This window comes from Pipistrellus kuhlii, unplaced genomic scaffold (assembly GCF_014108245.1).
Source record: "Pipistrellus kuhlii isolate mPipKuh1 unplaced genomic scaffold, mPipKuh1.p scaffold_m20_p_7, whole genome shotgun sequence".
In the NCBI taxonomy this organism is placed as follows: domain Eukaryota; kingdom Metazoa; phylum Chordata; class Mammalia; order Chiroptera; family Vespertilionidae; genus Pipistrellus; species Pipistrellus kuhlii.
In genome coordinates this window covers 37113201-37139615 of record NW_023425573.1, presented here as the reverse complement: position 1 = coordinate 37139615, position 26415 = coordinate 37113201, and the positions used below count along the sequence as shown (strand labels likewise).

General features: G+C 37.0%; 1 protein-coding gene across 4 annotated transcripts in view; it reads right to left on the bottom strand.

Moving 5' to 3' along the window:
- Positions 1 to 26415, bottom strand: part of CHN1 (chimerin 1) — a 139936-nt gene that overhangs the window by 43265 nt on the left and 70256 nt on the right. Inside the window, exons 1-2 of one of the 4 annotated variants that reach the window (XM_036422335.2) lie at positions 24661 to 24688; positions 22483 to 22560 (exon numbers count right to left, since the gene is read on the bottom strand). The exons of 1 other annotated variant lie outside the window; for it this stretch is intronic. In XM_036422335.2, the coding sequence (XP_036278228.1) occupies positions 22483 to 22491 (9 nt within the window). In that variant the 5' untranslated portion in view covers positions 22492 to 22560; positions 24661 to 24688. Of the gene's footprint in view, positions 1 to 12; positions 270 to 22482; positions 22561 to 24660; positions 24950 to 26415 lie in introns of those variants that run through there. 2 more of the 4 variants (XM_036422333.2, XM_036422334.2) reach the window with 2 other exon arrangements.

Genomic DNA, 26415 nt, shown 5'->3' with positions numbered 1-26415 from the left:
AGGTCGACTAACCAGAAAAATTCTTCTTTCTTCCTTTTTTTTTTTTTTAAAGGGCTCTCTATTTAAGCTTCTGAAAACTTGAGTCTGAACAGAAAGTGTCGATGCTAACATAAAAAACATTCAGCATCTCTCTGTCCCTTTTTAAAAGCCATCCAATTTTGACAAATGGTACATTTCTAAAAGCTTTCTTCCCTACTGAATATATTAACGTCCATTCTGAATGAAAGATGCCTACATACTGCCTGCAATCAGTTTCCAGAAACAGATACTCTGTGCAACCCTTAACAGAGGGGGTGGGGGGAGGGATTTGACAAGGAAGGCTGGATTAGACTGGTCACTGTAAGAAAGGAGATAACCAATGAAAATCAAGCAACAGTATTTAAGTTTTGTATTCCTCAACTCACTCTCATGTTTCTCCCTCCTCTCATGTAAGATTTTCTTGCTTGCTCAACGAAAACAAAACAAAAATCCACAGTGGGAAGACAATGAGCAATGACTGAGTCATGTCTCATTACAAAATGGAATATATTGTTACCTATTGAAAGCAAAAGAAAATTAACACGCAGCAACCAGGTTTTAAAAAGAATGCATCAATGCCAGGTAAATGCTTTCCATATCCTTCTTTGTCCATATAGACTGAGGTTAGCTAACTAAAACCAAATTTTACTGAAGATGAGAAAAAGCTGACAAATATTTTGATAAGAAAGTAGTTTAACTAGGTATCATACTGTTTTCACATAAAACAAGGAACATGCATATAATAGTTAGCACCCTGAAGTGGTGAGTTTTGTCTCCTTACTATGAGTGCTTCTGCTGTTGGTCTACACTTAAATAGATCTAACCATATGTTTATCCTTAGTCTCAACATTCATTATTCAAAGAACCTGAGGCCAGGTCACAATGGGATGTAGTGTAACTGTGCTTATAGGAAGGACCCTTGGATGTTTGCTGATGTAGAACTATGGGTGCTCATGGATTGGAAGAATTAATATTGTTAAAATGCCCATACTACTCAAAGCAATCTATAGATTCAATGCAATCCCTATTCAAAATACCAATGGCATTTTTCACAGAATTAGAACAATTAATCCTAATATTTATATGGATCTACAAAAGACCCTGAATAGCCAAAGCAATCTTAAGAGAAAAAAAACAAAACTGGAGATTACATGCTCCCTGATTTCAATCTATACTACAAAGCTATAGCAATCAAAGCAGTATGATGCTGATACAAAAACAGGCATATGGTTAATGAAATGGAAGAGTTTAGAAATAAACCCATGCATATACGGTCAACTAATCTGTAATAAAGGAGGCAAGAATATAAAATGGGGAAAAGACAGTCTCTTCAATAAATGGTGCTGGGAAAACTGGACAGAAACATGCCAAAAGAAAAGAAAAAGAAAGTAGATCAGGGTAGAACCAAGATGGCAGCATAGGTAAACACCTATACTTGCTGCCTCCCACAACCATATCAAAATTAAACTAAAATACAAAACAACCATCATCCAGAACTGGGGGAAACCTGGCTGAGTGGAAGTACCACAACTAAGAGGTAAAGAAAAAAGTGCATTGAGACTGGTAGGAGGTGCGGAGGTATAGAACAGGCTGGCACCCGGTTGTGCTGCTTTTTTAATGGGGAGGGAGGTACAAGCCCCTTCTTGCTCTGAGCTCCAGTGCTGGGTGAGACTTTGGAGGACCCAGACACATATGGGGAGAAACTGGACTGTCTGGCATCAGGTAGGAACTGCATCTGGATCAGGGAGCCCCAAACTATCCAAAGAAGGCCCAATGCCAGCAGCCTGCCTTGCCTCACAGCTGGGCCTCAACTGGGTACTTCCAAACCCCATACAAAGAGGAGGAATCTGCTGATCTTTCTGTAGTTCCTGCTGGATGGCCCCAGGCAGTGGTTGACTTTGCACCATCTTGGAACTCCAAGAGCCAGTGTACCCAGTGATCAGTGTGAGACCATACCAGATTACAACTCTTCACTTCAATAAGTGACACACTCAAGGGGCAGACTCAGCACCAAAGCCCCACTGAATCAAGTCCTGCTCCATAGGGGTGTATGCTGCACAGCAGCTCTTCCACTGTAGACAAGGCTGGTCCCACAGTCAATTTGCCTGGAGGTCAATTCCTCCCAGTGATACCAACAGCAATCAAGGCTTAACTACAACAAGACTGTGCACACAGCCCACAAAGGGCTACACCAAGAGTGTCCACCTCAGGTGATTGGGGAGGCTGAGCCACCAGGCCTATAGGACACCTACTATACAATATTACTCTATCAACTCAGGGAGACTTAGCAGCTACCAAATACAGAGAAACAAACACTGGGAGACAGCCAAAAGGTGGAGACAAATGTGTCAGAAGTGGAAGAAAGCAAACTACTGGATATAGAGTTCATAACTACAGTTATAAGGTTACTCAAGAATCTTCTAGAAACCTCAGAGGAACTTAGTGAGACCTTCAAGGATCTTAATGAAAATACAAAATAATAATAATAATAATAATAATAATAATAATAATAATAATAAAAGGATCAGTCAGAAATTAAGCATACACTGACTGAAATAAAGAATAATATACAGCAATTCAACAGTAGAGGATCCTAATAATCAAGTCAAAGATTTGAAATATGAGGAAGCAATAAACACCAAATCAGAAAAGAAAAAAGAATCCAAAAATATGAAGATATTGTAAGGAGCCTCTGGGACAACTTCAAGTGTACCAACTTCTGAATTATGGGGGTGCCAGAAGAAGAGAGAGAGCAAGATATTGAAAACCTATTTGAAGAAATAATGACAGAAAACTTCCCCTACCTGGTGAAAGAAAAAGACTTTTAAGTCCAGGAAGCACAGAGAACCCAAAGAGGAGGAATCCAAAGAGGACCACACCAAGACACATTATAATTTAAATGCCAAGGGCAAAAGACAAAGAATATTAAAAGCAGCAAGAGAAAAACAGTTATTTACAAGGGAGTACCCATATGACTGTCAGCAGATTTCTCAACAAATTATGCAAGCCAGACAGGAGTGGCAAGAAATATTCAAAGTGAGGAATAGCAAGAACTATAATCAAGATTACTCTACCCAGCAAAGCTATCATTTAGAATTGGAGGTCAGATAAAGAGCTTCACAGAAAAAGAAAAAGCTAAAGGAGTTCATCATCACCAAAACAGTGTTATATAAAATGCTGAAGGGTATTCTTTAAGAAGAGGAAGAAAAAGAAAAAGGTAAAGATAAAAAATTATGAACGAAGTGACAACAAATACATATCTATCAATAAGTGAATCTAAAAATGAAAAAAAATTCTGATGAACAGAAAAAACTGGTGAATGTAATACAATAGAATCAAGGGCATGGAAATGGAGCGGAGTGACAATTCTCAGTAGGGAGAGGGGGTGCAGGAAGAGATGGGACAAAGATCTTATATGCTTGTATTCAATGCTTATGGACGTGGACAGTGGGGTGCCAAGAGCCTGGGGTGGGGTGGGAACTGGGTTGAGGGGAGCTATGGGGGGAAAAGGAGGAACACCTGTAATAATCTGAACAATAAAGATGTAAAAAAAGAAATGAGGTCACTATATAGAAATATAAACTCAAAATGGATTAAAGATTTAAATGTAAGTCCTGAAACCATAAAACGCCTATTAAAAAAAAAAAAAAAAAGACAGGCAGCAAACTCTTTGACATTGGTCTTAGTGATATTTAAAAAATATATATTTTTATTGATTTCAGAGGAGAAGGGGGAGAGAGAGAAACATCAATGATGAGAAAGAATCATTGATTGGCTGCCTCCTGCACACTCCACACTGGGCATCAAGCCCACAACCCAGACATGTGCCCTTGACCGGAACCCTTGAGCTCGCAAGCCAGCGCTCTATCCATGGAGCCAAACCACAGCGAGGGCAGTAATTATTTTTTTAATGTCTCTGCAGGCCAAGGTAACAAAACCAAAAATAAATGACACTACATCCGACTAAAAAGCTATTATACAGTGAAAGAAAACCAACAGAATGAAAAGGCAACCTACTGAATGGGAGAAGATATTTGTGAATGATATCTCTGTTATGGGTTTAATACCCAAAATATATTTAAAAATCTATAAAATTCAATATAAATAAACTAATTCAATTAAAAATGGGCAGAGGACCTGAATAGATATTTCAAGACAAACAGATGGCCAACAGACACATGAAAAGATGTTCAATAGGAAACAACAATCAACAGGAAAATGCAAATCAAAACCACAATGAGATATCACCTCACACTCATGGCTGTTATCAAAAGACAACAAATAAGTGTGTGCACGAATGTGGAGAACATCCTTGTGCACTGTTGGTGGGATTGTAAACCAGTGCCAACCACTGCAGAAAACAGTATTTAGATTTCTCAAAACATTAGAAATAAGACTAATGTTCCACCCAGCAATTCTATTTCTGGGTAGTTACCTGAAGAAAATAAAACAATAATTAAAAAGACAGTATGTTCCCTTATGTTCACTGCAACATTGTTTAAAATAGCCAAGATCTGGAAGCAACCTACTGATAGATAAATGGATAAAGAAGATTGGGGGGTGGAGGGGATGGAATAGTGTGTCCCTCAAAAAAATTATACACATTTTAACAGCTGATAGCTCAACTAATGTTTCTTTCTTTTCAGACCTAACCCACTGCAATTAATAATTAGTATAATAATTATTCAAAGTGTGTATATACATTTTTTGGGACACCCATATGTATATGTATGATGGAATATTGCTCAACCATAAAAAAGAATTCATTGTGCCATTTGCGACAACATGGATGAACTTAAAGAGTATTATGTTAAATGAAGTAAGTTAAACAGACAAGACAAATACTATATGGTTTCACTTATATGTGAGATCTAAAAAAACAAACAAACAAATAAATAAGACAAAACAGAAACAAAGTAATAGATATAAAGAAGAAACTGATGGCTGCCAAAGGGGAGGGTGGTGAGATGATGGGCAGAAAAGGGGAAGGGGATTAAGAAGTACAAACTTCTGGGTATAAAATATCATGAGGATATAATGTACAGCATAGGGAATATAGTCAATAACAAGTATGGTGACAGATGGTTACTAGATGCATTGTGGTGATCACTTCATAAGGTACTATTATATAAATATTGAATCACTGTTGTATATCTGAAACAAATAGAAAATTGTATGTCAAGTATAATTAAAAATAAATTAAAACTAAATCATTAAAAATAGTTTTTTTGAAATAAATTTTTTAAATAAAGAAAGTGGGGCTAGCTGGGTAATAGACACAAAGCTACTTCCATTTAATAAAAAAATCTATAATAAGGTGCTACAAGAAGCTTGTTTTCTCATACTGGTTCCCTAAACATCTCCCATCTGTTTCCTCATACTATGTAATTAAATTTAACCCATTATATTCTAATAATCTCTAAATTTAGTGAAGCTAAAATTCTACATTTATATGAATTCAATCCATTTGCTCAGTGCAAACAATTTACCTCAAATTTCATAATCTGTAGAAGTTATGTGCCCAATGCAGATTCTCATTTAATTAGGGCATAAAGTGGTCCTTAAACCAAGCCAAATACTGGATATATTGAATAAACTATTTTCTCAACATCCCCCCAACTTTTTTATTTACTTGAGTCTATAAAGTCCCTTCTTTTAAAATCGTTTATTCTATTAAAAACTTTTCTAAATAACTAAAGGCAGAGATTAATATTTATATCGACAGATATTTCATTTCCATAAATTTATACTCTTATGTGATTAATAAGAAACAAAAAGTGCTCCTGTTTCAAGAGGAAATACAATGGAAAAAAATTTCCTTGCTTAACCTAAATTACTCTTCGGCTTAGACCTAGATGCTCATGTGATGACTAAAAATATAAGGCCAACTGATTCTTCGGTCATGTACAACCTAAAGTGGAGTCACCTGATTCCCAGGAGGCACCAGATAAAAACAGACTCCGAAGGCAATTTTAACAGTAATTTTCCCCCCACAGTGTTTAACACAACGTTTAAGCTACTAAGCTAAAGAAAACAATCATTCATATGATCCAAGTAGCTTTCTTTTTTTCTTTTTTTTCTGAATATTTCTGATCTAGGGCCCCAGTATTTCAGCTGTAAGAAACTAAAAGCACACAAATATTAGTGGTAGTCATCCAGAAAATTCATGGTGGGTAAAAGTGAACATTTGTCATTGAGAGGCAAAGTCTGTTGTTGTAGGCTCTGCCGAGTCTGTCCTTCCTGAATACTTTTTCTACCTAATCAAGAAAAACTGCATTAACTACAACGTGGGCACTACCTAGGGTAGTAGGAGATAAAGAGCAACTTCAGTAAAAAGTGCTTGGCTACCCTCCAATGGCTGAGGTTTGGTCACCATTATGCCTTCAATAACTGCAACTGCATTTCTGCATTAATTTTGCTGAAGAGCTCTCAAGTCCTAAGAGCCACTAACTCTAAAATTCAGAACCAACATTAATGTTCTGCTGTTCCGGACAAATGTATACTACTCATTCATATATATGTATTAGAGTTATAGTACCTTTTAATTGTGGTTATCATTTGATTATTAAGTACTTATGACCCAGGCATCCAGTTAAACACATTACATGTAGAATCCCATTAAGTCCACAGAAAATGCCTCTGAGATATATATTTTATCCTCATTTTATAGTTGAAAGAACTGAGGCCTACAGAAGTTAACTTCCCAAAACTTCCGAGCTAGTAGGCAGTGGACAAGAGCTGGGTTCTTCAACACTATGCTATCTCCACCCAAATGAGGAACCTGGAGTTTGAGGGTAGCTATTTTCTTCTCTCTGTTCTATTCAAGGTGACTTCTCTAGTTATTTTCTTTTCAGTTTTGAAGAGTAGCAATGGATGGTAAATCAGAGCAAATAACAAGTAATAGTGGACGGTAAGAAAAGTGATTGGAACTAAGATCTTTAGATCTCAAGTTTAGCACACAGTACATACAGTAGACAATGCAACCCTCTAAGCCCCATTCAAATACTCCCTCCTCCATGATGACTTGTACCAATTAGATGTGATCTTGCCCATCAGTGAACCTCAGAGCCCTTCACTTCTAGATTTATTATGAGACATCACACCCTACCTCATATCACAGAGAAACTGTGTAGCTACTATCCATACTAAAATAATAGAGGAATATGCAAATTGTCCGGGATGCCGTCACAGTAACAGTAACAACCAAACAACAGGCTGCATAGGCCGACAAGGCTGGCAGGGGGAGCAGTTGGTGGTGACCGGGCCAGCAGGGGGGCAGTTGGGAGAGACCAGGCCAGCAGGGGGGGCAATAAGGGGTGACCAGGCCAGCATGGGGGGCAGTTAGGGGCAATCAGGCTGGCAGACAGAAGCGGATAGGGGTGATCAGGCTGGCGGGGGAGGGGGGGCAATTAGGCAGGCAGGCATGTGAGCAGTTAGGAGCCAGCGGTCCCAGATTGTGAGAGGAATGTTCAATTGCCAGTTTAGGGCCCATCCCCATGATCAGGCCTAAATCAGCAGTAAGACATTCCCCGAAGGGCCCCAGATTGGAGAGGGTGCAGGAAGGGCTGTGTGGGGATCCTCCCCCCCCCCCCCCCCCCCCACACACACACACAAATTTCGTGTGAACATCTAGTTTATATAGAATTGGGTCTTATATGTCTTAAATATAAACCTTGAATCTAGCATAGTAGCTGGCAGAAATAAAGGTTTAATACATATTTGGTTAAAAGAGTAAAACCAAATGAAGGCAGCTATTTTATTGGGGGGCAGTGTGTTTTTGTAATAATAAAAAAGATGGGACTTGAAATCAGGCATATTGATGTTTGAATCCTGACCTTGGGAGATTTTCTTGGTGTCCTGGTTACCTCATCTACATATTTTGAATAATAATACCTACCCAGAAGGTTACTGGACAGTTTAAAGGGAATGACACGTAACAGAGGAAAAGACTGTAGGAAGACAGTGAGCACATACTAAATAATAGCATTACAGGGGTGCCATATCAAAAATCAGTGGCAGGGTATGCTGTGTAGTGTTAAGAGCACAGGTTTCTGCCTTCCAAGAGTTTGTACAACAATCTGTTTTTGGTCTACAGTACAAACATGATTAGAAACTCCTGCCCTATCTTTTATATTATGTTCCCTACCAAATTTCTCAGATTCTAATTCTAATCTTACCTTTTTTAAATTTTTTCTTTTTTCTTTTAAAATATATTGATTTTTTACAGAGAGGGATAGAGTTAGAAATATCCATGAGAGAGAAACATAGATCAGCTCCCTCATGCACAACCCTTACTGGGGATGTGCCCGCAACCAAGGTACATGCCCTTGGACTGGAATCAAACCTGGGACCCTTCAGTCCCCAGGCCAATGCTCTATCCACTGAGCCAAACCAGTCAGGGCTCTAATCTTACCTTTAAAAGGTATATAATGACATGTATGTTAGCTGAGGGAGCTGGGGGGGGGGGGAAGAGTCAGCAAGTGGGGGGAAGCGGGGACTGGGGGGAGGGGGGAGGCATGGAAAGTGGAAAGGAGATTATCTTTGTTAAGAATCCAGGAACAATGTCTGATGCTTCATATTGTCCTACTTATTAGTCACAACAATTCTGGGACTATGTTGTAAAATGGGCATTTTATAGATGATGAAACACAAAGTGACTTGCTCAAGGTCATAGGAAGAGGAGTCTGTGATCTGAATTCCTATTTTTTGTTGTTTTTTATCTGCCAAGCCTGGCAGCTGTTTCTACTACCCTTTAATGAGTAGGAGATAAAACCAAGATGTTTGGGGATCTAACCCCTCAGATTCTGGTTCTATAAAGTAGGAAGAAATGGCTAAACTGGGTGGGGGCAGGCACATATCCCACAAAATCATTCTTGCTGGAAACACCATCAGTATTTAGCTTTTTATTTTGACTGGGAATCTTTGGCCTGTCTTAGACCCAACTCTGGCCATCCTTGATACTGACATGGCTCCTGTATGTTCACCTCAATGACAAATAAATAGAAGCTCAGAGAGATTGAGTGCCTTGTCCAAAGTCACCTGACTACTATTTATTGGGAACAGGATTTGACCCCCAGGCTACGTGACTTCAAGTTCTGTGTCTTTCCCCTAGACCAGTGTGGTTGGCAAACCGCGGCTCGCGAGCCACATGCAGCTCTTTGGCTCCTTGAGTTGTTCTAATGCCACTTCTTCAAAATAGACTCACCCAGGCCGAAAACTGACTTCTGTGCATGGGCCATGAAGTTTCAGTGACACTGTACATATGTGCCCGCATGTGGTTTTTTGTGGAAGAGCCACACTCAAGGGGCCAAAGAGCCACATGTGGCTCGAGAGCCGCGGTTTGACAACCACTGCTCTAGACTATCTTGCCTCACTATCTATTGTCAACATACAAGATTGAAAGGCTATCATGTGAATAAATTTCTGGATCATTTATATCCTAGCAACTCCCCTGCCGCCCGCCTTCAGATCACTAGCTATTTTAGTACTGCTTATGTTTGAATTTATAGATTCATCATTTAATAAAAAATTTCCAAATCCATTTAATGTCAAACATTAGAGACTTCAACTCAGAACTCTGTAAAAGCCTTAAGTTAGATAGGGATAAGGAACTTTTTATGTGGCGCAGGAAGCTCTTACGTCTTGCCAGGGTTCTAAGTTTCTATGTTGCTGGCATCAGTCACCTTGTTAATTCCTAACTCAATCTTCATTACATCGCTCCTCTAGCATTAACTTCATATCCATCTAAACAGATAACAATAAGGCACATCAAGGCATTCATTTCAGCGCAGGATAAATTTAAATTACACTACAGACACTACCAAACTCTGCACAGGTTTACATGTCCCCTTATGAACATAAAACATTTGAAAACAACACAAACAAAAAATGGACAGCCCTGCATTCCTGTTCTCTCAAGAAACAACAGAAATGACCCAGTTCTCCAACTGACAGTTTTGAGGGAGCATGGAGCCTTCTGCACAAGAAAACCAGGCTCAGAGAGGAGGTTGAACTGGCTGGCACACAGCCAGGTTTCTGAGCCTGCTTCTGACTGATACCAGGCAAGCCAGTGAACTTTCCTAAGTCCCAGCTGGACCAAATGAGCTCCGTGGTCTTCTCCATTTCTCAGAGAAATTCAAAAAGAAAAGAAAGCTGTCAAGACTGGTGTGCTTACATGGGAAAGGCCATCATGGCCATCTCCAGTCAGTCCCCACAAGGTAGCTCTGGCTAATTTATTGTATATGGACTTCTGTCTAGTGCTCAGTCTAGCAGGGTCAGAAACTGACTTTGTCAGCCCAAGGAGATCACATCTATTTCTCAAAGGGAGACTGGCATTATATAATAACACCAAGATCATAAATCTGAGAGGTAAAGGAGAATGAAGGTTGCCTAATTTATACTGAGATGTAAGATATAATGTGGGTGACCACCATTTCTTTTTTGGTAGCACACCTGCACTGGGAAAAACACACTAGGAAGAATGGAATCAGAACAAGTGGAGTGGGTCTGATGGACTGATTAGTTACTGCACACAGAGAAGACATCTGCTGAATCCTCTACAATCAGTATGGCCCCGCTAACGATCTCCAGTATTCGAATACTCAGTGTCCATTTAGGTCAGTGCTTACTTAGATGTGCATAAGCAACTTCTACATCTTCAAGTCTCCATTTCCAGGTATCTTCTTACTATGATTTTTCGCATCTCTGTTCAAATATCTCAGGTAGTGATCTTAAAATGAATTCCTAAGTTAGTCTTATTTTTATTTTTATTTATTTATTTACAAATTCTTAAAGAATACTAGATTATGGTCCCAATGTACTGGTAACAGTTTATACAATATAATGCGATATAATAAAATAAATGATAGATGTTTTCCTCTCCAGAATTACGTAACCACAAGTTAATACATACATGTAGTAATATATATATCGATATATAAATACATTAGAGTAAATTAAAGTATTCTAGTCTAACACTCGCCAGTTTTGGGCCACTGGCAGTGATGACTGTAGGGTAGTGATAATGTTTTTTCTAAGTTCTTCCTAATAAAAAGCTGAAATTGGCCTCCATGGGAATTTCTCATTTTTACCCCCTAACTAAACTTGAAGGGATATGTACAGAAATGTGTCATTAACATTTTGGCTTTTATTTTAGCCAAAGTATTGTTACCTATTACCTCTGACACTTAAAGAAACATTGTGCTGTACCAATAGAGGAGATAAAATTAAAGAAGCTCTAATACTTTATCAACAATTAGGGACTTAAAATCTAGTATAAAGCTCTTGCATCATAAATGTTTTCACTTCTTCAAAAAGCCTTGAGCTATATGATATACATATGGACTACAACGAAAAAGCAGACTCAGATTGGCATTAGTAGGAGTATTTTCAGGTTTTAAACTGCCACATGAGGTTACTCAAGTCACTGAGCCCAGTGAACATTTTACCATCACCCATCTAACAGAAGCACAACAGTGTGTCATAACAAAAGCGAGGGCCTATATTTTTAGTTTTTGTTAGTGACTTCTGTTTTTGAGGCTGAGATGAAATCTATGTGATTTGGATTTTTAAAAAAATCTGTTATTGACTTTCTTGATGTAAGTTATAAAAGCTTACTTCCTATATGTGTAGTTTAATTAGAATATTCCAACTATAATTTATTTTTATATTCATTTTTAAGTCTCAAGATAACTTTTGGCTAATAGTATGAAGTATACCTGTGAAGTTCATACTTTTGAAAACCTATTTTTATTACTTGAAAATGCCAAAATGGCCTGAAATAAAAGACTTAACGTGTATAACAACTACCCCGAGAAGTGTAAGCCTGACCATAATTCATAGATGTGTTGATAATTCGCCTCACTGCTAGACATTAACTTGTCTTTCCTTTGTAATGATGCTGCTATACAGCATGGTTTACATTAAGATAATGAAAATGAAAATAACCGCATCTGGGCATTTTCTAAAATAAAGTTCACATAGTATGTCCATAGTATTTCATTTCATGACATTTCTGTTAGTTCAAAGGATCCTAATGAAATTAAGAGAAAACATTAATAACCCCCAGCTTGAATGCTCTCCTTCACATACAAGATGATTAGATTCATATTTATTTATTTATTTATTTATTTATTTATTTATGTATATACTGTGTCCCATAAGGAACTCAACATCTGAAGAGCAATTTGAGGCATCTGGATGAGGCCCACAGATAAACAGAACATTAGAAAAAAACACACAGAAAGGCAGGCTGCAATCAACTTCCTATGAGGAGGAGGAAGAAAAGATGAAAGGGTAATTCAGCGACATTTTTAATATATTGAGGGATTCACCCTGTTTTCCTCCTCCACAAAGGATAGATTAATGGGATATGATTTTCAGACCTAACATTGATAAAGTCAAATGTTATTTAAGGTTATCAGGCCAGCTTAGGCTAGTGTTTTACTACCCTTTCCACCAAAATGTTCCCAAGAACAACCAAAAGCCAATAGGGTGTGAGGGATCTGGGTTGGTTCCCTAAGCTCTCTATAATGCACCCATGTAAAATGTTTAATACAAAAAAAGGTGTTCAATTAATTACCACTGAGTACAACTGCTACTCTAGGAAGATGTGCTGTATTTTCTTTCGATTTATCGTATCCCTGCTGAGCAGCTGGAAATGCATCCTCTTAGATTCCAGAGAGTGGGCATGGCTGAGGCACACTTAGAGCCCTACCAGCAGTAGGCCAGATTCTATCACCAGGTTGCACAGCAAGAAGTAATCTGTAAATTAACTGCCTTAATAATCCTGTTCTAGACCTACTTCACTAGAACCTTACTGCATTCTTCTTCCTATTTAGCTAAAAGAACAATAATAAACCAAGCCCAGTACTGACACTGTCCCCAAATTGGTACCACTTAGGCAGAATTTTAGATTCTACAAAGCTCTTTGTCACACTGTAACACGCCCCCCCCCCCCCCATTCCTGTTTTCAGAAAGAAGATTCAGCGATGTTAAGGCACTTGCTCAGGAAAAGATAAACTGGTAAGCAAAGGAGCCATGCTGGAAACACAGGCCCCCTGACTTCACATCCTATCCTCTATCCATTTCTCTGTGCTTCCCTGGATTTGGCACATGAACACTCAACATGTGACAAGACTGACTCTTGCCTGATGTAAGAACCAGAGCCACCCATCACCCAGCAGAAACATTTACAGCTGGAAATGACCACCCCCAGTTCAGTTCTAAGCCTGACAAATTGTTTACAACAGACAAAGAAGTCAAGTCACCTTTAGTAATTAATTTTTGGCATTTTCAAAAGCCTTTTTCCTTACTTTGATGGTGATGGGTAAAGTGATAGGTTGCTCATACTTAGATACATGCAGACCCTTTGTCACCCGCCTCCCTCCAGTCCCTGCAGTCCTGCCCCACCAGAGCTTTAAGGAGAGTTACTGAGCCACCTGCCTTGTTGGTTTTTGTTTTTGTGCTGGCTTTCCCTGTTCTTTAAATAAAAACAAATAAACAAAACTATCCTCCAAACCAATGAATTAAGAGAGTAGTCTCTTGAGCAACAAATTAGGCTGTTTTCAGAAATAGGTAATTAAGCTTTCCATTAAAATTCACCAAACAGACATATATAATTTACAAGGCAGAAAGCCATTCCAATCTCATGGGTAAACAATTAAGTACTATACTTATAACAGATATTCCAGAATGGCCAATGCAGGAGAATTACATAATTAGGATACATTCTATCTTTATTATTTTAATTTTTTTAATTGATTTCGGGGGGGAGAGAGAGAAACATCAGTGATGAGAGAGAATCATTGATCAACATGCCCCACACTGAGAATCAAGCCTGCAACCCAGGCATGTACCCTGACCAGGAATCAAACTCTGACCTCCTAGATCATAGGTTGATGCTCAACCACTGAGCAATGCAAGCTGGGCTACATTTTATCTTTAAAGTAATATAGTACAAAAAATAAGGATTTGAGGTTTTGGACATGTGGCCTGAGAAAGTATAAATAAACAAACATTTCATTAAATGAAAATAGAGAAGTGGTCAAAGTACAAACAGATACTCCTTGACTTACAATGGGGTTATGTCCTGATAAACTGGTAAACTGAAAATATTATGTTGAAATGCATTTAGCATACATATTTAGCCTATCTTAAACTTACCCAAAACACTTACATTAGCCTGTAGTTGGGCAAAATAATATAACACAAAGCCTATTTTATAAGCAAGTGTTGACTATCTCATGTAATTTATTAAATACTGTACTGAAAGTGAAAAGCAAAATAGTTGAATGGGTATCACTTTTGTTCCATCATAAGCTTGAAAAATTGTTAAGTCAAATCATAGTAAATTGGGGACCATCTGTATATGTACAAGTACAAGGCTCTCCTAAATAGTTTTCATTCAATAAATTGTTTATTTAGTGTCTACCATGTTCCAGGCATTAGTGAAACTGTGACAAATAGCAGAGAATGGAGCCCTGCACTATTTTCACAAGGATCAGATATTAAACACAAACACACACACACACACACACACACACACACACACACTCTTAATGAATTAATTATATTTGGGATATGTATTAGATGGGTAATGGATTTTTTCCATCCTATTTTAATTATAATATTCTCATTTTCTAACTAATGTCAAATTCTCATTTTCTAACGAAGGTCAAATTTATTTATGAAATCTATGTCCATGCCCTCCTTCCTAGCAAGCACTTCCTTCTCTCGTGGTCCTACTGAGACTACAACTGGTGACTTCTATACATCTCTCCATCCCAGATCTCTCTCTCTTCTTCGAATACTTCAGAAGCCTTCAAAATGCCCAAACCACGGGATAGTGTGCTGACCACTGTATAGAGTTCTTATATCAGAAACAATGCAGAGGGGAACTGCTGATGATAAACCCTTTTCCTCAATCTGCTTAACCACCCCTTCCATAAAGATTTAAAATAATTTTAAAATTTTAAATTAAAGTTCATTGTTACCTATAGTTAAGTGGTTAAACAACTATCTGTTAAAGAATATCAGCTCTACTTATTAGTTATGGAGTCCTAGAAAAAGTCTGTTTCTTCATCTGTAAATTAGAATAATGACAGTACCTACCTCAAAGGGTGGTTACAAGGGTAGGATGAGATACCGTACATAGAATGTCTGAAATGTATATGAACATATTTTCAATACTTAGCATGCACAGAGCTCTCAAAGATGAGTGGTGGTGATGATACTGATACTGTCATTAGCATATCGGTTTTACCACCTAGCACGAAGTAGGTGCTAAATCTTGAAAGAATGAGCACACCAATCCATAGAATATAAGTAAGCCTCACTGAATTCTTCACACGTAGATGAATGCCTTTCTGAATGATTCCACGCTCCTGCCCTAAAAATACTATCAGGATAGATTTAATGCAAAGGAAATGGCCATCTATATATATATAAAAGCCTAAGTGACCATTACAATGAAAAAACCAGAATGATTGCCGATGGGGCCTGCCAGCTACTCTCCTGGTCCCTCCCCGAACCAGCAGGCCCTGACTGCCTGATTGGCACCGAGCCCCCAGGTCAGGATGAGAAACTGGAGGTGGGTGGCAGTGGACACAGTCCCTTTCTCAGTGGGGCTGAGGGCCAGCTCCATCCTCGGGGCAGTGGCCAACTTCCTGGGTCCCTCCCCCATCCCTTCACTGGCCAGCAGGCCCCAATTGCCTGGGTTGGGACAGGGAACGGGCGGTGGGTGACAGTGGACATGGGCAATGAGGGGAGGAGGAGAGGAACCACACAGTGGCATGTGCAGGTGGTGAGGGAAGGAGGAGGCGGGGAAGCAGGGAACCTGATCAGTCCTGATCACTGGCCAGGCCTAGAGACCCCACCCACGCATGAGTTTCGTGCTCTAGTTGTCTAGTTTTATTATAATGGCTATTCTTTGAAGTATCCTATAACTTGGTTTTAACAAAGTAATGGCTGGCCAGAGGTGCAAGGAAGAAGGGCATTTTAAATAGTTCCCTCATTTAATAGACAAAATGTATTCAGCCATGAACTGAAAAGATGTTAGCGAGAAAAACTGCGATAACATAGGTATGTTAGCAACACAGATGACTAAAGGATGAGACTGATTTGAAAACATTTGTTCTGTTAAGAGAACCAGGGCCTCCTGAAAGACCAAGGATGCCTGTGCTTCACAAGCTGCAATTTTGATTCTAAAGATTGTTGAATCATTGTGCTTTACACTTGTACGCAGGACCAACACAATTATTATTGGAGGAATAGTGCAAAATGCCATGACAGTTGATGGATAAATAAAAATAATCTGTAATGGTGTTTGTGAGAAAAGGTTCGAAGGAAAGAAATTTTGGCTGTATCCACCATTAGTAAACCTAGTTTCAAATTTGATGATTTTCCTTCCTAAGAATTCCAACCCATAACTTATTATAAAATTGTAAGATAAAATTATTTTCAAATGCATATCTTAATAAGGAAGACATTAAAATAAGAAGCTTGATGTTAAAAAATAACTTGCCTAAAATATCTCCTCTTGCAGGATGAGCTGCAGAGTTTTTTAAGTGGATGCTTTCATTATGTTTTTCTCTGTTAGAAATATCCAACCATGGCATCAGTTGAATAATGTTTCTTCGTTGTTTCCATTCTTAAGATAACCCATTCTTTGGGACATAAAATATAGAATTTAATGCATTATTTTATACCAATGGTACCGATTTTAATAAATAATAGCTTACTAAATTAGCTACTACGGGTCACATATTTTGATAGTTTTTTTCTCCCTAACTTTGTCTCCTGTTTTTTTCTGCTGTAGATTAAGTTAAATTTAGAGTTTTACACCCCCACATTTGAAAACTCTCCAAAAGAGAAAGAGCCTCATACAAATGATGTAAAAGTTATCTGGGTTTCTTTTCGGGACAGTTTTCTTGAGGAAAGATATTGAGTTGCTAGATGAGTTAGGTGCTTTTTTCCACAGAATATCATTTTTTACTTGGAAAAATGACTAACATAAATTTTGGTTATTCAAAATTGGCATTTTCTCAAAAACGAACAAAGTGAGCCTTGCCATCTCATGGAAAACTACTGACAGTAGATGATAAAACTCAAACTTTCAAGTGAAAATAAGTTTGGACATGCTGTATCTACCACTCTGAACCTAAAAGCTTTCCAGTCCTTAAATTACTTTTCTGATGACATCAAATGATATTAACAAATGTGAGTTTTTTTTATATCTTATAAAGAAATGTGTCCATGTTTAAAGACCTACATAATGCAGTGAACCAATATTTTCCAAATGTCCAATGCATGATATTCAGAATGCAGAGTTGAAAGATTCATTCAGGGTTCAAAATAGACCAGTGGACTAAGTGTAACAGAGTAAGAAATGCTTATTGATAGGGTTTCAGATTCCACATGGCAAGTAACCTTTAGGAAACTGCCACTTAACCAGTTTTTGTGTGATTTCAAAGAGGAATATACAGTTATCTGAAAATGTTATTAAAATACTCATCTCTTTCCAAAAGCATATTTATATGAGGTCAAATTTTCTTCACATACTTCAAATTAACACATAACTTATGAGAAAAACTTATAAGAATTGCAGAAAAACTTATGAGAATTGAATTGTTTTCATAGTACTAAGACATATATTAAAGAGATTTACAGAAATGTAAAAAATGCCACTCTTCTAACTAAATTTGTTTCATAAAGCATTATAATAGCACTAGAGGCCTAGTGCATGAATTCATGCACCAGTGAGGTCCCTCGGCCTGGCCTGCAGGATTAGGCCAAAACTGACTCTTTGACATCCCCCAAGGGGTCCCGTATTGTGAGAGGGGGGTAGGCCAGGCCAAGGGATCCCACTGGTGCACGATCAGGACCAGGGAGGGATGTGGGAGGTTGGCCAGCCGGAGAGGGACTGTGGGAGGGCTCCAAGGTGTGTCTGGCCCATCTTGCTCAGTCCTGATCGGCCAGGCCCCAGCAGCAAGCTAACCTACTGGTTGGAGTGACTGCCCCTGGTGGTCAGTGCACATCATAGTGAGTGATTGAGTGGCCTTAGCATATCATTAGTATATTAAGCTTTGATTGGTTGAACGGCCAACCAGATGGCCAGACACTTAGCATATTAAGCTTTTATTATATAGGATTATTCTCATGATATTAACATGCAATGGTTTTATAATTTTTTAAATGAATTAACAGATATTTAAGATTTCCCCTGAAAATAAGACCTAGTGCAACTTTGGGAGAAAAAATTAATACAAGACACTGTCTTATTTTCGGGGAAATAGGGTAGAAAGGCAAATATATTAATATATGTCTGGGCCTCATGTTGATTCTACTGAATCAAATTTCTGCAGGTGTCTCTCCTAAGCATAAAACTTCACTGGTGAGAACATTGATCCAATTTGGCTCTTTAATAAAAAAGTATTTAATCAAAAGTATTTATGACTGCCTATTTTAGAATGTCCACAAAAGTTTATTTACATTATGTTACTGTTTTCATTTTATTATTTTACTTTTCAAACGTACTATCATTAGCAATATATATTTTTCTTTTGTTGCTATAAATGTAAATCCTTATTCATGTTATTGGTTTCCCTGCTTCTGAGAGATTATATTAAAAATGATAAACTGTCAAATTGTATTAAATCGCTGAAAAGGTTTTGTTGTTTGCTTCATTTCTCTCTCTCTGTTTTGCTTCTAAATGATAATAAATTTGCTACAATATGTTTTACATATAGTCTTTAGAGTATTGATCTGAAAAACACTTCAACTGCCTTCAAAAAAATATAGTTTATTTGAGAGATAACTAATTCAGATATCTCTTGTCAGTTTCAAAGACTTAAGTAAGCTTCAACTTTGATAATGAAATACTAATAAGCACTTACACTGAACTGGTGAAATCCTGAAGATATCAACCTGATTTCAGTCAACTTTGAAAGCATAATAAGGTAACATTCTTTATTATACAATAAATCTTAGTTACCAATATATTATACTAATACATAGATGAATTATGTTATTTAATCTTTAAAGAAATTTATCCAGATTTTGTTCTACTAAGTATACTGCTATTTATATTCACATGTTGAATTATTGACAGCTTTGCACATTTATATCATTTACACTATCATGTAATTATAAATCCTTTTTTATTTTTGTTGTTTTACAAAAGGAGCACCATTTGAATTTGGAAATATATATGATACTTAAATGCAAAGAAGAGAGGGTAGCACTTGGCACAGCAGCCATTAGAAAATGAAGCTATAGCATCAGGAACAATTTTTTTCTTTTTCTTTTTTTTTAATGATTTCAGAGAGGAAAAGAGAGGGAGAGAGAGAGAGAGAAACATCAATGATGAAAGAATCATTAATCGGCTGCCTCCTGCATGACCCACACTGGGGATCAAGCCCGCAACTGGGCATGTGCCCTTGACTGGAATTGAACCTGGTATCCTTCATTCTCAGGCTGACGCTCTATCCACTGAGCCAAACCAGCTAGGCTATTTTTTTTTTTTTAATATTAAAAAATTCAATCGGCAAATAAGAGTTTATTTTTAAAACTGAAGAGTTGCAATTCTAGAGTGACATGCCCCATTGGAACCATGCTGCAACTTCCTTTGGACAAGTTCCAGGATGTTTTAACTTCTCCCTTTGGAGTAATCCAATTACTCAAAATACAGTGACCCACTTAGTCTAAATATTAGCACAGTCTAATGTTTAGTTTTTATGATAACATGAAGGGAGGGGCATTTGGTAATAGGGTCTGGCTACCTTCTGATTTTAATTTTTAAAATAAAGGATACACTATTAAAACACAGCCTAAGAATCCCTAGGTAACTTACCATAAACCTATGTCCCCCCAAAATACTCATGTTGTTATAATACCTACCCTCAAAAGTATGCTATAAAGATTAAAGTAGATAATCTAGTAAAGTACCTAGTATATTTTCTGACATACAGAAGCTTACTAATTGTAGTTATTTCTGTTATTATTTGTAGTTTTCCAACCCTTAGTAATGTATACTGAAAAGCTAGAAGAACCTTCAATTTCCCGAGGCTAAAGAAAATTATGTAACTGGTTCAAAGATTCAATCCTAGTAAGAAGCAGAGCCAAAACTATACTTAAATGTTTGTAGCCTGTTCTACCTCTTCGAATAGTAAGTTCTCAGAAGTACAGAATCTTATGTCTGAAAACCTCTTGAGAGTTAACAAAGAGAACTTATGGGTAGTGAATCGTGACAGCTAGAAGGGACCCGACTGTCATCTAGGAAAACTGAGTCCTTCATTTTACAACTCAGGTCCAGGGAGGTTAATGATATGCTGAGAGTGATATCACTGTCATAAGACAACTATCCAGAGCTGTTCCAAGATGATGCCCAATGAAAACATTGTTGTTGTTTTTTGTTTGTTTTGGGTTTTTTTGGTTTTTTTGGGGGGGTTGTGTGTGGAAAAGAATGGTTGGGTACATAAGAGATAATCCTATATAATAAAAGCCTAATATGCTAAGTGTCTGGTCATCCAGTCAACCAATCAAAAGCATAATATGTTAACGAATGCTAAGTCTATTCAACTGCTCACTATGACATACACTGATGACCAGGAGGCAAATGCTCCAACCAGTAGGTTAGCTTGCTACTGGCGTCAGCTCATCGGGACTGAGCTAATGGAGCCCTCCCACAGTCCCTCCCCAGGTGACCAACCTCCTGCATCCCTCCTGGGCCCTGATCGTACACCAGTGTGATCCCTCGGCCTGGCCTGTGCCCTCTTGAAATCCAGGCTGAGGGACGCCCTCCTTCAAGTGCACATTTCGTGCACCGGGCCTCTAGCATCATAATAAAAGCTCCTTTATAAGTGCCTCTATTTAAGGAGTAAAGGTGGATCTTTGTGGAAAACACATCTCAAAAAAGTAAGGAATTGAGAGAAAAGGAACAGCACAAAGAGTATTTGAACCAGATGCTGTGGACTGCTCCAAAGTTAAGGCCAAACACTGGCATACAGCACTACAAAATTCTTTTTGAGTCTTAAATAAGATCAAATGTTAAAGATACTATTTAAGTATTCAGTCATAGAGAGAGAAAATTTTAGCTTAAAGGTTTAAAATATTTTTTTATGAAACTAAAAGTAAAATATTAAAAACACTGGTTTATAATCCAGTATCACTATGAATTTAATCACATATATGTATATATATTTAAAAAATGAAACAAAATCAAACCCTTTGCCGTAACTATGAATGCTGCTCCTAAATAAAAGCATGTGTAACACATAGAGAATAGAGTCAATAATACTGTAATAACTGTGTAGGTGCCAGGTGGTACTGGGGGAACACTCTGTAAAGTATGTAATTGCCTAACCACCCTGTTGTACATCTGAAATACAAAATAATATTGAATGCTAACTGTGATTGAAAATAAAAATTTTAAAATCATCTATTATATTCATTAATTAGGCAAAGGTATGGGGAGAGGGCTTTACCTACAAGAGACAAAGGGTATTCACTATTCACATTTAAATACATGCTAATTAAAAAATTATGTCCAAATGATGTCAAATAGTTCTGTTTTAAATAATAGTTGCAGCTAAACACCCCTGTGCATGCAGCAGATAGAAATTATGGAAATCCTTCCCCCTCAAAAAGCCTCCTTAATTTAGAACCATGTGACTCAGAAGAATACAAAAGCTTGGTTATGATTACATAGGAAGCTAATACGTAACTTTCTTTATTCAACAAATTCAGAAACATTTCTCTCATGTAAAAGTTTTATAGATTTTAAAGACATAGATTATTCCAAAAAAAAACAATTGTAGATGATTTTAATTTATCCCTGAAGTTAATGAATTTATAAACCTAAATTTTTGGTTATCCTTATTCCTAAAGAAACATTTATTTTTACTGCAATAAGTAGTCTGGAAACAAATCTTTTACATGAAGGGCAAAAAGCCATTTTGCAAAAACAAAACTCTGAATTTAGAAAGTCTATTTAAATGACTTGAGTAATCCTAACCTGAACTAAGCAATAAATTTTTTTTAACTTAATGCAAGCTAAAACCTTTCAAGTCCATGCTAATGTGCTCTTTCGGGTACTGTGTCATCTCTCCTACACCACCTGCACTCCTTGAGGATCACACACTGAAGGAGCCATACTGGGGATCACCTAGTCAAGAGCCCTCCTATGAAAGGTGGGGAAATGCAGTCTCCCCGAAGTGAAGAGTGTGCCCAAAGTGACACACACAGTCAATTTCTGTAGAACTACTAGCAGAACCCAGCTCTTTACTAACACTAGTGTCCTTTCCACCACAGCACACGAACTCCTGCAAGGCAACACTTCCTGTCTCTAAGGAAAAGGAGTCTTGAACAAGAGGGGCTTTAGCTATTCAGGACCCAGTGAAATGTTTATTAAACTATACTTGTGTCAATAGGTACTTAAATCAGTTAAAGGTGATTGTCTTTACTTACAAATGTCATCCACTCTGACAGGGAATCAATGATTCAAGCTGTTGAACAGGTCATCATCCCTGTCCTGTTGGATGACACCTGTAAATAAAATAAATCTATTTTTGAGTAAGTAGACTTTGAGCCAACTAGATTTAATATGCATGCAGTTTAAAGCAAAGGGTATTTCTTAAATTGATTCTTAACTACGTGCTACTAGAGAGGAATTTTCCAGGGCCAACCATTTCACTTTACGTAGCTATCTTTCACTGGCCATCAGAAGGAGAAAACCGGGTAATGTGAGATGTAATATGGCCAGAATACAGAGGGAACTGTGAATGTTAGAGCTAAAGAGTCCTCTAGGCACCTCTCCCTCAGTCTCTTGCTACTTGTGAATATTATTTTCACTGTGTGGAAGGAACCGTCCAGGTCCCAAGAAGTTAAGTGACTAGCCCAATGTTAAACAGCTAAGTGTTTTTAAGATTAAGTTCCTTGATGATGAAAAGTATATGGAGAACAAATTTGCAAAAGTTATCATTAGGCTGATCAGCTTTGAAAGACTCCCATGTATACATTTTTTTAATATGTCACAAATGTTGACTTAGAATATTCAAGCACATTTGCATAAAATGTAGTAACAGTATTAGATATCTAAATATAAGCATTATTGAAAAATGTCATGAATGAGGGGAAAAACAAAGTGAGAAAATAGGAACTAGGGAGTGAAAAGAAAATTAAATATAACATGCACTTAGGATTCTAAATTCTGGTCACTTCCCAAAAAGATTTGTGGTTCCTAACAAATATGGGTAAATTAAAAACCATTTTCTACAAATTTTCTCTAGTCTATAATTTAAGACGTTTGTTTCTCTGTAGCCACAAAATGCTACAATAAGACCTGCCATAAACTAAAATTTGGACTGAAAATGAACATTTTAAATTTCCATTCTGTACCTAAATACTCCAAGATAACTGAAAGTATTTTATGATGCTGCCTTGAGGTTGTTATAATACTAATCTTATCACCAAATTCATATTGAGTGCTTACTATGTGCCTAGCACTGTTAGATTATTTTATACATACTGTCTCCTTCAATCAATCCTTACAACTTTATTATTATTACAACTTTACATATAAATACATCAAAGCACAGGAAAGTTAAGTAACTTGCTGAGATTCACTCAACTGGTAAAATAGAAAAATCTGCCCATAAATCTATTTCATGACAGAATCCAATCTCACAATACTACATTTCTTTAACATAGCAACTAAAGATTCTCAAAAACATATCAAATTAACACGATTCCAATAAAAATTCCCTCAACTAAATCCCTCTCAATATAAAGTAGGATTGAAGAACCTTTTTTATGCCAAGCCATATTTGGATATTTATAACATCATTCCCAGGCCATACAAAATTATCAACTTAAAAATTAGCCTCATCCTTAATGCCTTGGCAGGGCCAGACAAAATGGTTTCTCAGGCTGTACACGGCTCTCAGGCCATATGTTCCCCATCCCTGATATAAAACATCAGGAAATTCACCCTTTTTCTTGAAATGGAGGGAAGACCAGGGACAATTTTGAAAGTAAAAAAATCTTAGTGTCAAGAAACAAAAACCTCTGATGTTAACCTTAAATAGATTATAATTAAAGAATGAAAACTGAAATGCTGTTATAATTAATAAAAGTAAATCTTCCTGATTCAATTATTTCCGAAGAGTCCACAATGGAATAAATCCTGATTTCAAAATAGTATGAGTTATTAATAAACTTAATTTAATAACATATTTTTAAAATATGGATATATATCACTTTTATAAATAACAGAACTATTTCTATGGGGAATTATCTTTAAGGGAAATAAAAAAACAATCTCTTATGTAATATATAATAGCTATCTTTTCTTGACCATAAGTTATGCTTCTGAACAAAACCCCTGAACTTTTTTACTAGGAAATATTTCTAAAACTGTGAAACAGATAAAATAGGAAATAAACAGGAGTACAAAAGTACACCTGAAACATTTTAACTAAATATGAATTAGATATATATAAAGCTCATGACCACTGAAACTAGACATTAAGGAAAACACATATCCTTTCAAAGCACTGTGGAGCAGCCCATTTCTGCTGGCAGTAATGACTTTCTCATAAGGACCCCAAAGAGAAGAAGATAAAGTGTGGTTTCATGGTAGCTTACCCTTTTTTCTGACACCCCATCCTGGCCTGTAGAATCTTTCTCATCATGTGTCTCTTTCAGGACTGGCATATGTTTTTGGTATGCTGGCTCTCTGTTTAAGGTTGTGTATCCTATGTGCTCATATATTGGGTTTATCGTCATCTTGGCAATGTATTCTGCTGCCTTGGTTTCAATATAGAGAGTAATCAATCCATCAGTCACCAGATCGTGGATGGACTCAAAGCGCTTCTCCCCAACGAAGTGCTTTCCATCGTAGTAGAGCCTGAAGTTTCTGGTTTGACTTCCAAATCTGCCTCAATGAAATGGGAAAGATGTTTTTAAGAAAAGTAACCACGTAAATTCTTTCTGAAAGAAAAAAACACACACTATTCATTTGTGTGGCTTTGTTTGTTAAATGAACTATGGCTAGTCTCTATGAATCGTCTGGAATATAGAAAATTAAAACTTTTGAACACAAAGAGTGAATTCCCAATGACTAGGGATAACGATCCAAAAATATGCCCACCCTAGAAGGAAAAAATTGTTCTTATTTATCTTTTAAGCCACTCCAGTATGCTAATAAGAAAAACAGGAAAATAATCCTTCTATCCTATTCAAACACATTCAATATTCAATTGTTCAACTCCATAATACATGAAATTTCAATATTAACAAGTTCTTTTCAAGTTGATCAACAAAAATAGCTCATGTACTTTAGAAAGCTCCATTTAGAGCTCACCTGAGCGTGATGCCAGCCTTCATTTAAAGAAGTGATTACAGAACCTACATCACACAGTGGGCAGGATGACAACAGAAACATACTTTTGCTATTCCTAGCCAAAGGTCATGGACTTGCTCCTCCCTTTTACAAAGTCATTTTCTTGTGTCTGCTTGTTGAGTCTGAGCAAGAAATGTTTGCAACAGCTGGTAGCTATTAAATGAAAATGAGACATTTTCAAAAACACTGCCTTTATAATTATTCAAAGTGTATGTATATATTTTGGGACACCCTATATATGGCAAATAAGTAAAAAACGATTAAACTCTAGAAATTCTGTCCTCACTTTTGAGTTATGTTGTGATTACATATTTTAAAATCCGGAAGAGAATGGTTTGGTCTTACGATAATTTCAGTATTTTGCTTCCTGCAGCACACCTCAGAAATGGATCGAGTTGGCATGACTAACATCAGTGTCCTTGCAAGACAAAGGCAAGAATGCGCACTGACTGTAATAAAAGTTGACACCAAAAGGCACCAAAAACTAGCATCGTCGTCTCCCAATGATAGCCCTGAGTGAACATAATTAAAAACTAAACAAATCATAAAGAATACATTTAATTTTTCTGTTAAAAATATACAGAACAGAGGTAACCTAAAGTACTAAAATCACACCCTGCTTGGTACTAAAATAAAGTATTTAAATAGAACTACAAAGTTATGCAAAATATTATTCTGGTATAAGTTTTATTCCAGAAGGACAGGAGTTAGAAACTTAAGATTTTTCCTTTTAATGTGTCCTTTAAAAATATTAACAAAATCATTATTTACAACATCCTGAGGTATCTGTTTCTGTAGTTCAAACTAGACTTTAATAATTATTTAATCTAAAACCCAACATTCTATCCAGTCTGGTCCTTTCTCTAAAATAAAATTTATTCACTTTTTTGGTACTTTAGCAGCAATGAAATTTGACTCACACTCAAGTGAATGACCCATATAATTCTATTTTCCCATTCTTCATTTTCCTCTAATGTTAAAGATTATTTCTCCCAAGT